At 39.8% G+C, this 13,601-nt stretch overlaps 2 protein-coding genes across 3 annotated transcripts in view; one reads left to right on the plus strand and one right to left on the minus strand.

Moving 5' to 3' along the window:
• The first annotated feature begins 1,926 nt into the window (after positions 1–1,926).
• Positions 1,927–7,750, plus strand: LRP2BP (LRP2 binding protein). The gene is made up of 6 exons (XM_026033496.1): positions 1,927–2,106; positions 4,157–4,299; positions 4,385–4,490; positions 4,602–4,825; positions 5,426–5,591; positions 7,685–7,750. The coding sequence occupies exons 1-6, from the start codon at positions 1,930–1,932 to the stop codon at positions 7,748–7,750; spliced, it is 882 nt and encodes a 293-aa protein (XP_025889281.1). The 5' UTR covers positions 1,927–1,929.
• Positions 7,751–9,133: 1,383 nt separating this feature from the next.
• SNX25 (sorting nexin 25) overlaps positions 9,134–13,601 on the minus strand; it is a 58,457-nt gene continuing 53,989 nt past the window's right edge. For both annotated transcript variants that reach the window (XM_026033497.1, XM_026033498.1), the window contains 4 exons: positions 13,098–13,164; positions 11,268–11,449; positions 10,350–10,450; positions 9,134–9,873 (listed from right to left, as the gene is read on the minus strand). In XM_026033497.1, the coding sequence (XP_025889282.1) occupies positions 9,799–9,873; positions 10,350–10,450; positions 11,268–11,449; positions 13,098–13,164 (425 nt within the window). In that variant the 3' untranslated portion in view covers positions 9,134–9,798. The remainder of the gene's footprint in view (positions 9,874–10,349; positions 10,451–11,267; positions 11,450–13,097; positions 13,165–13,601) is intronic.

Genomic DNA, 13,601 nt, shown 5'->3' on the forward strand with positions numbered 1-13,601 from the left:
AAAAAAAAAAAAAAAAAAAAAAAGAGGAATGCAGCTAAAGCTGATTATTTTTAAAGCACCCTTGCCATTTTCTGATATCCTATATATATAAAACAGGGAAATGGCCAGAAGCTATCGACAGTGCTTTCTCAATTATCCTCATAGGTTTTGCAACAAGAATAGGGGGAAAAAAGCACAGTACATGAAAACAAACAGCTTCTGACCACTGGAAGTAATACAGCCCAACTTGCTATATTGGAATTTCATGGCCTATTGCCCTTTTAACTGCGCTGTGCTCGGAGTTTCTGTTACTTGGCATATGATCCCGTTCAGCGAGAGTATTTTTGGTTTTCACGCTTAACTTGCGAGAGGACCCGCAATTAAGAGAAGGTGCCGGCGGGCGCCCTCCCTCCACAACGCGCCCTTGAAGCCAAACGACGCCCACAAAGCGGGCACGGGSCTCTGGGGTGATTCCGAGCGGCGCGGAGCAACCGCCGCCCGCCGACCGTTACCCGCCAACCGTCACCGGCCAACCGCCACCCGCCGCCAGCAGGGGCCGCATAATGGTTCCCTCAGCAACAAGCGGCGGCGAGCGGCCCATGGCGGGCGCGGGGCGCGGCGGGGAGGTCGCTGCCCGCCATGGAGCTGCAGAGCGAGCGGCTGCCAGGTAGGCGCCGGGCGGCGACGGTGGCGCCGCCGCTCGCGGCCCGCGGAGGGTGAAGGAGGATCCGCTTGTTTTTAAGCAGAGAGCCGCGGCCATGCCGCTCTGCTCGCCCGAGCGGAGGAGCTCTTGGCGAAGAGAATCGAAGACGGAGACCCCGCGGCGTATTTCCTAAAGGGACAGCTGTACTACGAAGAGGTCATGGTGGTGTTTTTGTTTGTTTTTTTTTTAAATATTGTAAAGCTGACAATTTTCAGTATAGATTCAGTGGAGGAAAAAAAAAAGCAAAGAGATTGCATGTGTGTATGCAAATGAAAATCATCAGATCTCTCCCCTAAATATATTTTTGAACAAGAAACACTGATTGGAAAAAAAAAAAAAAAAAGCTGTAAGAAGATAACAAAGGCAGATCTTGGGGTGTTGACTTAGTTAAGATGCACTAAAGAAAGCAGAAGTGGTTCTCCTAATCAGGCACCTTCCCTCTTTTTTGATTAAAAAAAAGGGGGGGGGGTGGCATTTCATGTGAAGCAGCTGCTGACTCATTGCCACTTACCAGCCACCAATGTGAGGACTGTAGAACATGGCCCAGGTACCTCTGCTGCTGTAGGTGGTGCCTTCCTAAGAAACAGAATTATGGACTAGGGACCCCTAGAGATCACCTAGTCCAACCCCCCTGCTCTACSAGGGACACCCATAGCACGTGGCACAGGGTGGCATCCAGGCAGATATGGAASATCTCCAGAGAAGGAGACTCCACAGCCCCCCTGGGCAGCCTGTGCCAGGGCTCTGTCACCCTCACAAGAAAGTTGTTCTTTCTCACATGGAGATGGAACTTCCTGTGTTTGAATTTATACCCATAAAGACACAAGGGRCCAACTGCTGGGTTCAAAAGCTTTTCAAACACTTGAGTTTAATCKTTGTCCATAAAACAATCCTTAAAGTTCACCCAAATTAAGGTATATCCTACAAGATGGGGCATGTGAGCTAGACAAACACCTTAGCTAACAGTGATAGCATTGCAGTGGAGGGAAAGGTTATCAGGACATCTGCTGGCTTCAAGGTCGAGTCTGTGCACTAAACACTTTGTTTTAAGGATTTTATAAAGAAACACACTAAGCACACTAAGTGCTTTAATCCTGTTAAACATTCTTGTTGTTATTGCCTTACCCTATCCCAGAGTAAGAACAAACACTTTKGCTCTTCTCTCACTTTTGTATTTGCAATCTGATATTCTTCATTCCCAAGGAAATGTTTCAGTCTGAAGTTCTAACYGAGGATCCCTACTAGAGATGCAGCTGCAGGAGGTGCTGGGCTCGCTCAGGGTATCTCCTTGCTTGTTGTGTCTTTTTCAGGGCTGGTATGAGGAAGCACTAAGGCAATTTGAAAGAGTCAAGGATACGGATTTTCAAGCTATGTATCAGCTTGGGGTGATGCATTATGATGGACTAGGCACAAAAGAAGACCCGGTGGGTAATCTAGCTATATGTGTTTTACTTTTCTTCTAGTACTTTATAATTTCTAAGAGCTTCTTTGTAAGCTTAACAATTGTATTTTAAAGCACATGGGTCATTATTGATTTATGATTAGTTTCATGAAGTAGAGAGGTTCCTTCTGTTTGTACAAAGCACCATTAAAGGGAGTGCTGTAGGCTGAAAATGTTCTCAAAATTAGCTATAATAAAATAGATTCAGTATGTTTAATATATACTTATAGTAACTTGTTTTTTAAAATAAGTCTAAGGGTTTGATGGTACTTCGATTGCAATGGTACCTATGTCATTTGTTAAAAGGATCTATTCATACATTGCTTTTTAATAAGAAATGCAAACAAATACAATTATAAAAATAGAAATCAAGCAGTGATCATATTTAAAAGTGTAAAATACCTGTGAACTGCTAGGGCCTGAACAACAGGCCCGAGGAGTAAGGGTTGACTTGCAGATGAATACGACACTGCCTTTGTAGAAGTACAGAAACCTTGCCTGTAGAACTGCTCGTGCTAACTTGCATGTAACAATGTTACAGATTTAAAGACATTTTTTCAGATTCTAAACATAAATGTGAAAGATTATTTTGCTTCTGCCAATGGTTGGCAGCAGTGTTTTTAAACTGGACAACTGAAGAACTATACTTTTTCTTGCAAAAGGAAAGAGCAGTAGAGCAGTAAAAAAATGTGATTGATTGTTGTGAATTCTGTGCCGGTGATACTTGCTTCAATTTCTCTTAATTTTACAACAGTTGGTAGCTGTCGTAGCATTGTTGATGTAATTCTCCAGTTGTTAAGTCAGTGTAGAGGTTTGCCAAGAGATGTTCTCTTYATAAGCTCCCCTCCCTGGTCTTGTCATTGATATTACCATCCCAAAAAGCACAAAAAGGTCGGTTTAACCAATTCGCTTGGTAAATCGTGTAGTGCCACTTGAACAACCAAAGGAACAGCTTTCTTTTACTAGGTTTCTTACTAGGTTTCTGAAGATGGATCGTAGCATCAACCTGGCAATCTGATGACTTCAGTGGTGCTTTTCAGGAGGGAAGGGTTGAAACAAGCAGGATCACAGCTTAAATGTGATCCTGCAGCTTAAATGTCCTGTAAATCATTCACAGTTATTCACAGGGGGAGAGTGGTTTTTTATTTTCTCTCTAACATATTGGAATAAAATACAGGATTTTGGACACCAGTATTATAAGCCTTCAAGCCATTGAAAAGTATTTCTTAATAATCTAGGGTCGCCAGGTGGGAACTGTTTGACCAGCTCACCGCTCTGAAATATGTGTTCTCAGTTTTATCTCTGTTTTATTTTGTATAGTATTTGTAACTAAGTATTGAGCATAAACCATACTTTTAAGTACTATATATATATATATATATATATGTTGTTTTTCAATCATTCGATGCCAGATACCCTTCCATCAGTTCTTAAATCACCTCCTCCCATATCTCTTCCTCTTTGGGTTGGCCTGGTACAGTTTTGCTCTACTTTGAGGGAGGAATCTCTTGATATGCAATCAAACATAACCTTAAAGTGCATGATGAGCACAGAAGTTTGGGCTGCAGCACTGAGAAGGAAAGAAAGAATTGAGACCTGCATGCCATGTCTAACCCTGTATTTCTTGATGCTGCAGTCCATTATGTTAATGGAATTGGAGGATGAGTCATGTTTTTTCACAACTTCAGCTGTAAAGTTAGCTACTGTTTTTTTTAAATTCAGAAGATTTACTTGAGAATGAAAGTTCAATTTTAGTCATATCAAATGAACAAATATACATGTAATCTGTTAGACAAAATGTCAGACGCAGCTACAGTTTAGATAAAAATAAAAGTCAAAGATAAGAGTTCAGGAAAATTAAAACACTGCAGAGGCAATTAAAATTAAAGCACTGCATTGACACTCTGATATACACACATACTGTCCAGAGGGGGTTAAGAGGTGAAAAAATGCCTGTCTTATGTAACTTACCAGATTCTTTCTTTTGTCCTTTTCCCAGTATGAATGTAATGCTGAAAAATTCTAAATTTTAGGAAAAGGGAGTGGAATACATGAAGAAAATAATCAACTCTGATTCCCCAGACGCTAAACACTTGAAGTTTGCAGCTGCCTACAATCTTGGTAGAGCTTATTATGAAGGATGTGGTGTTAAGCAGTCAACTGAAGAGGCTGAAAGGTAATTACAGCCAGTAATTTTCCTGATGAGTTTAAGATCTTGAGCTGCTGTGCCCCTTAARCTTCCTTTGTCTCTGTCCTGTTAGACTGTGGCTTATTGCTGCCGATGATGGCAATCCAAAAGCAAGTGTAAAGGCCCAGAGTACTTTAGGGCTGCTTTACTCTCTGTCAGCTCTAAAAGATGTGGAAAAGGTAAGCCTGCTTAAACCATCAGAGCCTTGTGAGCCCCAGTTTACCTGCTACTCAGGTAATGCAAAATGCTACTTGAGATACATACAGGACAACTTTGTACCTCCTGTTTAGGCCTTTTTCTGGCACTCGGAAGCGTGTCTCAATGGAAATCTGGAATCCCAAGGAGCGCTGGGTGTCATGTATCTCTATGGACAAGGTGCTCCTCAAAACATTAATGCAGGCTTGGAGTGTTTGAAGAAAGCGGCAGAACGTGGAAATGTCTATGCTCAAGGCCATCTTGTGGAATATTATTACAACAGAAAATTCTACTCAACAGCTGTATCAATAGCCAAAAGGTGAAGTTAATTTTGCTTTACTTTTATTATAATTCTCTGTAACTTATATGGAAATAATTAAGTTAATGCTCTTGCTCTTGCAACGCTGGTGACAGTTCTGCAGTTGATAAGCAGCACAATTCTGTTGCAACCCACCAAACCTGGACAGCAACTGTTGAAGACTTCAGTCTGTTAACCAGACTATGCCACTGCCTATGAAACGAAAGCTTTGCCTTTCTTCAGCATACATACGTATATTTGGATATGTGCATACCTTTTAATTTTAATAGAAGGTATTAGTGTGAAAAATATAACTAGWAACTTTGTAACTAGTACAAATGTAATGAAAATAACTGTAAAAGCTAATGATTTGAGCTTAAATTAAAGCTTAAATATTGTGATATCAAATAATTTAAAATCCAGTATTGAAGAATCCTCTTCAGGATGTCAAATAGTTTATCAGTTTATTTTGGATACCTGTATTTTCTTGGAAAAGTATATTATCATTCATATATTTTAAGTGATATGGAAYTTACATTAATAATATCTCTATTTGTATACCTGACTTAAATTGATATTTGAATTTCTTTTTCCTAACCAATGCTGTAAATTCTGTAACAGGATTCCGGAAAATGTTAACATTGCTGTAGTAGCAAAGATAACTGATTGTCTTCCCACGTACATAGCCAAAGGGGCGGCTATGGCTGCTTTCTACTTTGCTAGATGTCTCCAGCTTGGCCTAGGCATACACCAAGATGAAGCTGCTGCTAAAAAATACTATTCTAGGGTAAGCAGGGAAACTCTTTACAAACTAACCGATAGCTTATGAGACTGTGTAATGCCTTGGGTTGGAGTCTTTAGACTTTGTTGTATGGTTACATTAAGTGCTTGTACATTATGTTAATCTGTGCAGGAATACAGTGAAAAAAAAGACCATCCAAAAATGACTAAAAATAGTCTTGAAGGACACTGTTGGCTCACTTGTGTAAGCAAACAAAGCATGTGGCCAAATCAGAAACGTCCCACAGCAATTATCACAGCAAAGAGCTGAGCTGAATTATCTTGAATGTTAACAAGTCACTCCATGGATGACAGTTATCCCCAATTGCTTTGGTTTTTATCCTTCCCTCGCACTGAAAAGGAAGCTAGAAGCCATCATTATCTATTTTTATTTCTCTCTCTCTCTCTCTCTCTCTCTCTCTCACACACACACACACACACACACACACCCTTTCCTCCTCCCACTCCCTCAACAAATCTCACTTCAGGTCAGAGTACGTGTTTTTATTCTGGCAACCACAGCCTTTTTTAATGCTGAAGTTGCTCATAACTCTCTCACTCTCTCTCTCTCTCTCTCACACACACACACACCCTTTCCTCCTCCCACTCCCTCAACAAATCTCACTTCAGGTCAGAGTACGTGTTTTTATTCTGGCAACCACAGCCTTTTTTAATGCTGAAGTTGCTCATAACTCTCTCACTTATGTTTGTATTAGCACCRATAGTTAGGGAACTACTGACAGACAAAATGAGGTCACTTTTCTAAAGCACCAAAGTGCTTTAAACCAAAGTTTAAACCAAAGTTGCTTGAGGAAGAAGATAATAATGGCTTCTAGAGGACAATTCTACTCAACACTATTAGTAATGTTTAAAGGCAGCCAAGGTGTGTTACTTCTGCTAAGAGAAGCAGTAAGACAGGGTTCATGCTTCAAAGATGCTCTGTGATCTCTGTTTGTATGTAGAGATCAATTGTTTCTGTAAATAAGCTACTTCAGTGTCCAGCTTGCTGAAATACAAATAAATGGAGAACTCTGTAAACAGTCATGTATCAACCAACAACTTCTGTGGCTTACTTGGGGAAAGCTCTGATAGAAAGAGGCCTAGCAGAGCAGCTGAGTGTCTGGATGCATACATACACTTTAAMACTTTTCACAGAAGAAAATTAAAACACAAAAGACAGAAAGAGGAGGTCAGGGAAGGAAAGGAATTCCCTTCCCTAAAATCCCTTTCTGGGATTTTAGGACCACAGGAGCCAACAGGCTTAGTCTATGCCTTAAGGAATGGAGGAGGTACCTTAGGACTGCATYGTTTCCATGTGCCCCCAACACTTTCCCCATTTTTTTCTGCCTACCCTAGAATAACCCAAAGTTAAATAACAGCTTGAGGAATTCCTCACTGGCAGGAGATCTAGGACTTGCCTAGGAATGTCAGTAACCCCTTACCATGAAAAGGGATGGCAGACTGGACTGTGGTCTTGTCAGCTGATGCCAACACTAGCGAACAGACAGACCAAATACACAAGAAAACTATCTGAAGTGGTAACTTCAGAACAAGTATAAGACAAGAGGTACAGAGATGTTCAGTTTCTTTGGAATTTTGTACTTGGAAGGTAACTTCAACATTGCTTGCACAATTATACCCATTTCAAAGGGGTAAAATGAAAATGTTGCTTTGTTAAAGTAACCCCTCTTAGGCCCACTCAGTTCTCAGAGAGGCAAGGAATGGAAGCCAGGTGTCCCAGAGGGTCCTGGAATGGATGGCAATGAGCAAAGCTGAGCCAATCCCTCAAGCAGATSCCCCTTTGGCTGTGGTGTCACCTACCCTAACAACAAACAGTGACAGTAATAAAGAAATAAATAAAAGCAAAGCCTAACACTACAATGAAGGTGCCAATTTAAGCAGCACTCGTACTGAGTCCTATGGGACATSAGAATCAGAAATTCAAAGTGGAATATACTAAGTCTATAACGTTTCAAGAAGTTGATGATTTTGGATACCATCAACAAAGCTTACAAATTAGAAGACCTTGTTGGTGTTGCATTGACAACAAAATTTTGCAGTTTAGCTATAAACCAGAACTCCCTGTTCTTTGTTTTCAAGGCATGCCTTCTGGATCCTGCTGTCGCTTCTGACCTTGAACTGAAAGCTAATCTTGGGAGAATTTAGTGTCTCCTTTAGTTATGGCTGGTGTATAAACAAGTTTCCTACACTAATCCATCTTTAATCTTGAACAGTTACAGACTGATCATCATTTACTGCTTGCTTTTCAACCGTCTATAAATTACTACTTAAAACAATTTGGCAGTATTTTATTTACAAAAGGCAAAGAGGTCACAGTCTCACTTAAACTCAGATGTAGCAAAGGYGGACTTTTAAAAATAGTATAACACAGGGATTCAGTTGCAGTTAACTTAGTTATACTAAGGACACTTAACTGCAACTGAATCCCTGTGTTTTCTTAATGAAGCACTGGCTTGATAAAGTGAAACCAAATACAAATAATTATTTCATTTTCTGCTTTTTAAAATATTTAAATATTAAGTATACTTCCTTTGAAATGCTTGAAACTCTACGTGTCTAGTTTTCATGTACAGCCCATTCTCCATCGTGGCTTGGCTTTATGGCAAATGCCATCTTTAAATGCCATCTTTGCTAGTAGTACATACATTTTTTTTCCACACATGCTTTTCTACTGCATCTACTAGTGTCCTAACATTTATTTATTTATTTTTATCTTTATATTGCAGATTCAAAGCCTAAAGGTTCAAACCATGCCAACTTATAATACTGAAAAATCCGATCTAAAGAATAAGAAAACTTTAGAAAGTTTTCTTAAAGAAAAAACTATAAAAAGAAAAAAACACTCAGTATGGAATCATTAGGGAATTCAGCCTCTGCCTTAGGCTTGTTCTCCTCAGCCCTTTATACTGCACTTATGCTAGCTGTTTATTTTAGAAATAATTGAAGGATTTTGGGTCAGGATTGTACATGTCTGAGCAACATCTCAATCTTTTATCATAAGATACTTCAATTARCAAGTAATAAATTTTACTGACTGCCATACTTACCCCAATCTCTGTATTTGCTTCATATGTGTAGGAGAATTTGGCTAGCTTCTTTGCACTTTACTGTGACATGAAAAGGTCATGGCTGTACTGCAAGAGAAGGGCTAGCTGCTACTAATAATCTGCATTTCAAAACAGCMTGTGGATTGTATTTCTGCAACCTGAGCCATATCCAGTCTCAGCTGCAATTTAAAAAGTAATGAATGTCACCTACGGATTTTGGATGATATTTGATTTAGATGTCCATTCTGACCATATTTACGTATTTTTATGCAACTTAAAAAACACTGAACCTTTTTTTCCCTTCCTTTGCATAAAACACGGGAAATATTTGAAGACTGGTCCAAATTGGGTTATCTGAATAAAAGAGCCCCGAGTAATATCAGGGGTGCAGTCAGAATGGCTTAATTAAATGTCTACTTGATTGTTCAGAGAAGCAGTTTGTGAGAACTGATCTCTGAACTGACRCTTAGTGCAGGCCCCCTGTTGCAACACGTCTGTTCACAGCACACAGTTTGGATGCAGATTTAAGAGTAATGAAAGTGTTCTTTAAGAAACAAGGGCTGTCAAACACATTCATTAGTAGTTAGTACAGCCTCATTATCAAGTACGGAAATCCAGTTTTGTTATTTATTGCTTACAAATGCTTCAACATATGGGAAATCTTTGGTAAAAACAAAATTGATAAAATTTTCACAATAGCTTTACATGTAGTATTGCACAACAAGACTTTTTCAAAACACAAGAATAAAGGAATGCTGAGATCCTCAGTGAGGAGATTAGAACTGTACAACATTCATTAGTTTACCACTATAAGCAAAACCTTTTTTTTTTCCCATAAATGTTTAAAATAGTTTCTGCTATTTTCTTTCAGCTTATATGAACATTTATTTTTCAGTCTATATTTGAAACAGAAGAGTAGTCAAATAGAACCATTTAAATAAAAATTGGCAACTATACAGCATTGTTTTATCTACCCTACTACAGCATCAGATCTTTTCAAGTCTGTTTACTTCACAAAAAAAGTAAGAGAAAAAAAACTAAAAATAATCATAGTCCTCAGCCCTCTATGGAAAAGAGGAAAATAAGTTTCATGTCTATTATTGCACATAGACATTTCTCTAGTGGTCCACGTGTGGAGAGTCAAACCTAAGTGGCATTAAGCTGCTCTATATGAGCTCTTAGCTCAGGACACAGTTCAATTAGCAGCAATTCCAGCAAGACCTGAAAAGCAGAAAAGATGAAGATGAATACAGATGCCTAATGAGATGTTCTTCCTTTCTGGCATGCTTAAAACAAGATAACAGAAGCACATGGAGTCAGTCACTTGGTGCATCCTTCTTGGGACAGCTTTTTTTTTTTTTTTTTTTTTTTTTACCCCATCCTAAAATTACCTGGCACCCTGCTAAAATTAGTATGCACCCTGTGAGGTCAGCACTGTTGCATATATTGAGGATCTCTTTTAGACAAAAGCAATATTGTATTTTAAACATCCTTATGCATTTAATCAATATGAATCAAGTTCATGCTCTTTTTTTTTTGGTTTGTTTTTAATACTAAAAGTTATATGCAAACCTAGAACAATATGCTGATATAGATTTGCAGAAACACACCCAGGTTTTTCTACTGAGCAAGTAGAGCTCAGCAATTAGTGCTTTAATTTTAATATAAAATTAAAGGGTATCTTTCCAATTACTTACGTAGAGTAGATGCTTGTTTGCCTTCCTTTCTTGCAATGCATTGAATACTTTGACTACACCGTGGCGGGCATTTTGTTGTCCAACAAGACTCTGCAGAGTATCTGCAACAAATGGGACATTGGTTTGAAGTGATTCACTCAGCCTGGGCAAAATATCCAGCAAATAAATACATACAAAGGAGAAACAAAACCTGTGTACTTAATGGTGGAGGGTGAGAAGATGCATAGTCTCTGTACAACAAGGTATTTACAACACATGGGTAATTTGGGACAGATTTAGAGAGATGTTTATTCTCCAGGATTCTGAATTCCATAGCAGCATACAAACATCCAGAAAAATGGGACATATGTTTTACTATTGTCTCATATATTATTAAACCAGTCACTTAAACCTCCTACAGCAGTTAGTACAGATTCAGCATTCTAATTTACTCTCAGTCTTCACAGCAAACAGTGTCACAATTAAGTGGACAAGCGACTAAGTGAATTATTTACAGCTTGGATTAAATTTCAGTGGAGAAGAAACAGGGATCTAATGCTTCAGCACTGACTTTGGGCACAGTCAAAGCTTCACTGCATAAAAGCTTYGTCCTAAACATTTCTCCTCCTTTCACAACAACCGTGGGAAACAACAACCTAGTTAAGCAGGTGAGAGCAGACTTTTAGTCTCATCTTAGGCTCCTTGGTGAGCAATACTTACAGAAATACTCTGCCAGCTCTTCCTGTACATGAGCCCATGACCTTTACCAGCTGCAGGCAGGAGGGGTAAAGGTATGACCAACATTACACTTATTTATGCAAATGAGCAGAATTTAAAATTCTATAGGAAACAGCTAAGATGCAGCAGAACAATATCTGGCTAATGAGCTTCCCTGCTAGAAAAGTCTGTGATTATGCAGAAAAATGAAAATGTTCTCACCTGGAATGTTTTCAAGTAGTTTTTGCTGTGCTCTCTGCTTTGTCTCCTGACTTTGCTCTTCAGTTTTGGCTGCTGAGGGTGGTGCTAACTTKCCGTTTGGCCAAAAAGCATCTCGGAACACCCCGATGTAGTACACAAGCATTGGTTCACTGAACATCCAGTGCACGGTGTCGCGGATTTGCCTGTAGGTAAGCGTCAAAAGGGAGCACATCAGAGCTTGTCTGGCAGGTTTTACACAGACTGCTTCTCCTAGAAGCAGGGGAAAWTTCAGGCAAATCTAATTCAGCTCTGGGTGCCTCTGCATACCTGACTGAGGTGTGGAGGAGCCTGCATTTCAAGGTAGTGGGTAAATCACTAGAATTTCAAGGGATGAAGGATTGAGCGTGTGGGGGAAATCAGAGTTCTGATAACAGGGCAGTTAGATTCCCCCACAGCCGCAGCAGGGCRGTAACAAGAGGCTGCAGCCCCTGCTGTGGCCGCCTGCCCTCAACCCTCAGCGCGAAGGGCCGAGGAGCCCAGCCAGGAGCAGCAGGAGGCTGCGGCTACGCCACAGGACAGCAGAAACCCTTCCGTGCAAACGTAAAGGCTCATGCAGCACAGAAGCCCCACGCTCCCCAGCAACCAGCCCTTCTATGCACACAGCATGTGCCTCTCTCCGGTCTATCTCTCATGCTACTTGTCTGCAGGGTGCAAACCAACCGTCCTGTCCACTGGAAACACGTCAGAGACCAGCCGCTCATCGGGAGTCTGCGGCAAGAGTTTGCAGCCCTTCTGCTGCAGTTTGGCGCTTCGCAACCTCCCCGAGCAGCTGTTACAAGCAGYGCTGGCACGTGCAAACTTCGCCACTGAATGGACAAAAGAACAGCCTGTTCCGCCGTCAGATTTCTGCACTACCTCAGTAACAGTCCCCCTGTTACCCCAAAGCAAAAATGACACATTTCACTGAATTCTCAGGGTTCCTTTGTGAATATAGTAGCGGAATCTCAGATTCACAGAATTTCATATACAAAACATCACTAGATGATGCATGAGAGTGTCTGTATTGGTGGCAGAATCGCAGGAAATGATGTGTTTGCAACAGTTACCTGCACTACTGCATCAAGGGATTTACTACAGGTCTTTGCATCTAGCAGAAGGCTTATATCCAAAAATCTTCTTGACCATTAAAATAGAAGATTTTTCACTTGAAGGGTATGTACAAGCATGAACACTTACTTCACCCATGCCTCATTTGGCAGATATATCTTCAAATGACACAGAAATAAACGYTTCTATGAAAATTCATTACTCTGTCACACACACAAGTTTCAGGTGTAGTGTTTTTACAAAATAAAAACWATTATTTCAGTCATTTTGGAGAAATATTTTAACGTGAAACAAGTAATCCAAAACAGAAATATCATTTCAGATCTCAGAAAAATCTTCATGGGACTGAAAAATAAAGCACACTAATAAAAGCCATGCAGAGCCAACTTGTTTAGAAAAACAAGACAGCAAATTATCAAATATGCAGAGCTGCTTCATTTAAAAAAAAAAATCAAACCCCTCTTTTTATAATTCTGTCTCCCATTAAATATATTTGCTCTTTCAAAAAGAAAAGCCATGTRGGGAGAAAAAGTTGGTCTGGGGACTGTAGAACAGATTAAGGAGAAAGATAAATCAAGTTGAACCTGCACTGATGGACATAACATTGGTAAATAGGGYGGCGGAGAACAAGGGCAGATGATTGAATACAATGGAATGTCTGCATTGGTGATAACAATCCTACTCTCAGTCTTTTATCCATAGAACAGCRATTCAGGTTCAGAATTAAGGCAAACAGCTACTTACTTGTTGATGGTTCTTCCAAAAGTGACTTGGACTAGTGCAATCAATGTTTTTCTGACCCATTTAAACACTAGAACAATGAAAAGGGACAGAAATGACAAATGAAGATCAGGTATTTAATTACTTCAGGGACACTCCGATCACAGCCAAAAGAAAAATCCATATTACTTGTCTGTAGTTTATACTRGAGTATTCTATGATTAAGAATATTTCAAGTTTAGTAAACTGCACAACTACCTGCTTCACACTAGTARAAACAAACAAGCTCCAAACCACACACAAAATTCAACCCTTTTTTTTCCTACTAATATGTCATATACACGACAGCAACATTAAAGTTCTGAAAACATTTCCAATCGAACAAACCAGTSTGCTTGTAATGACAATTAGAGGAAACAGAAATCTGAGTGCATCTGAGATCTGATTAATCTTTTTTTCATCCTGTTTACCCTTAGTAGAAGAAAATCCTTTATTTAGGGGATACACCTGCCACTCTTGGCTACATTT

The sequence above is a fragment of the Nothoprocta perdicaria genome, unplaced genomic scaffold (genome assembly GCF_003342845.1).
Source record: "Nothoprocta perdicaria isolate Ctin4 unplaced genomic scaffold, notPer1 scaffold_13, whole genome shotgun sequence".
In the NCBI taxonomy this organism is placed as follows: domain Eukaryota; kingdom Metazoa; phylum Chordata; class Aves; order Tinamiformes; family Tinamidae; genus Nothoprocta; species Nothoprocta perdicaria.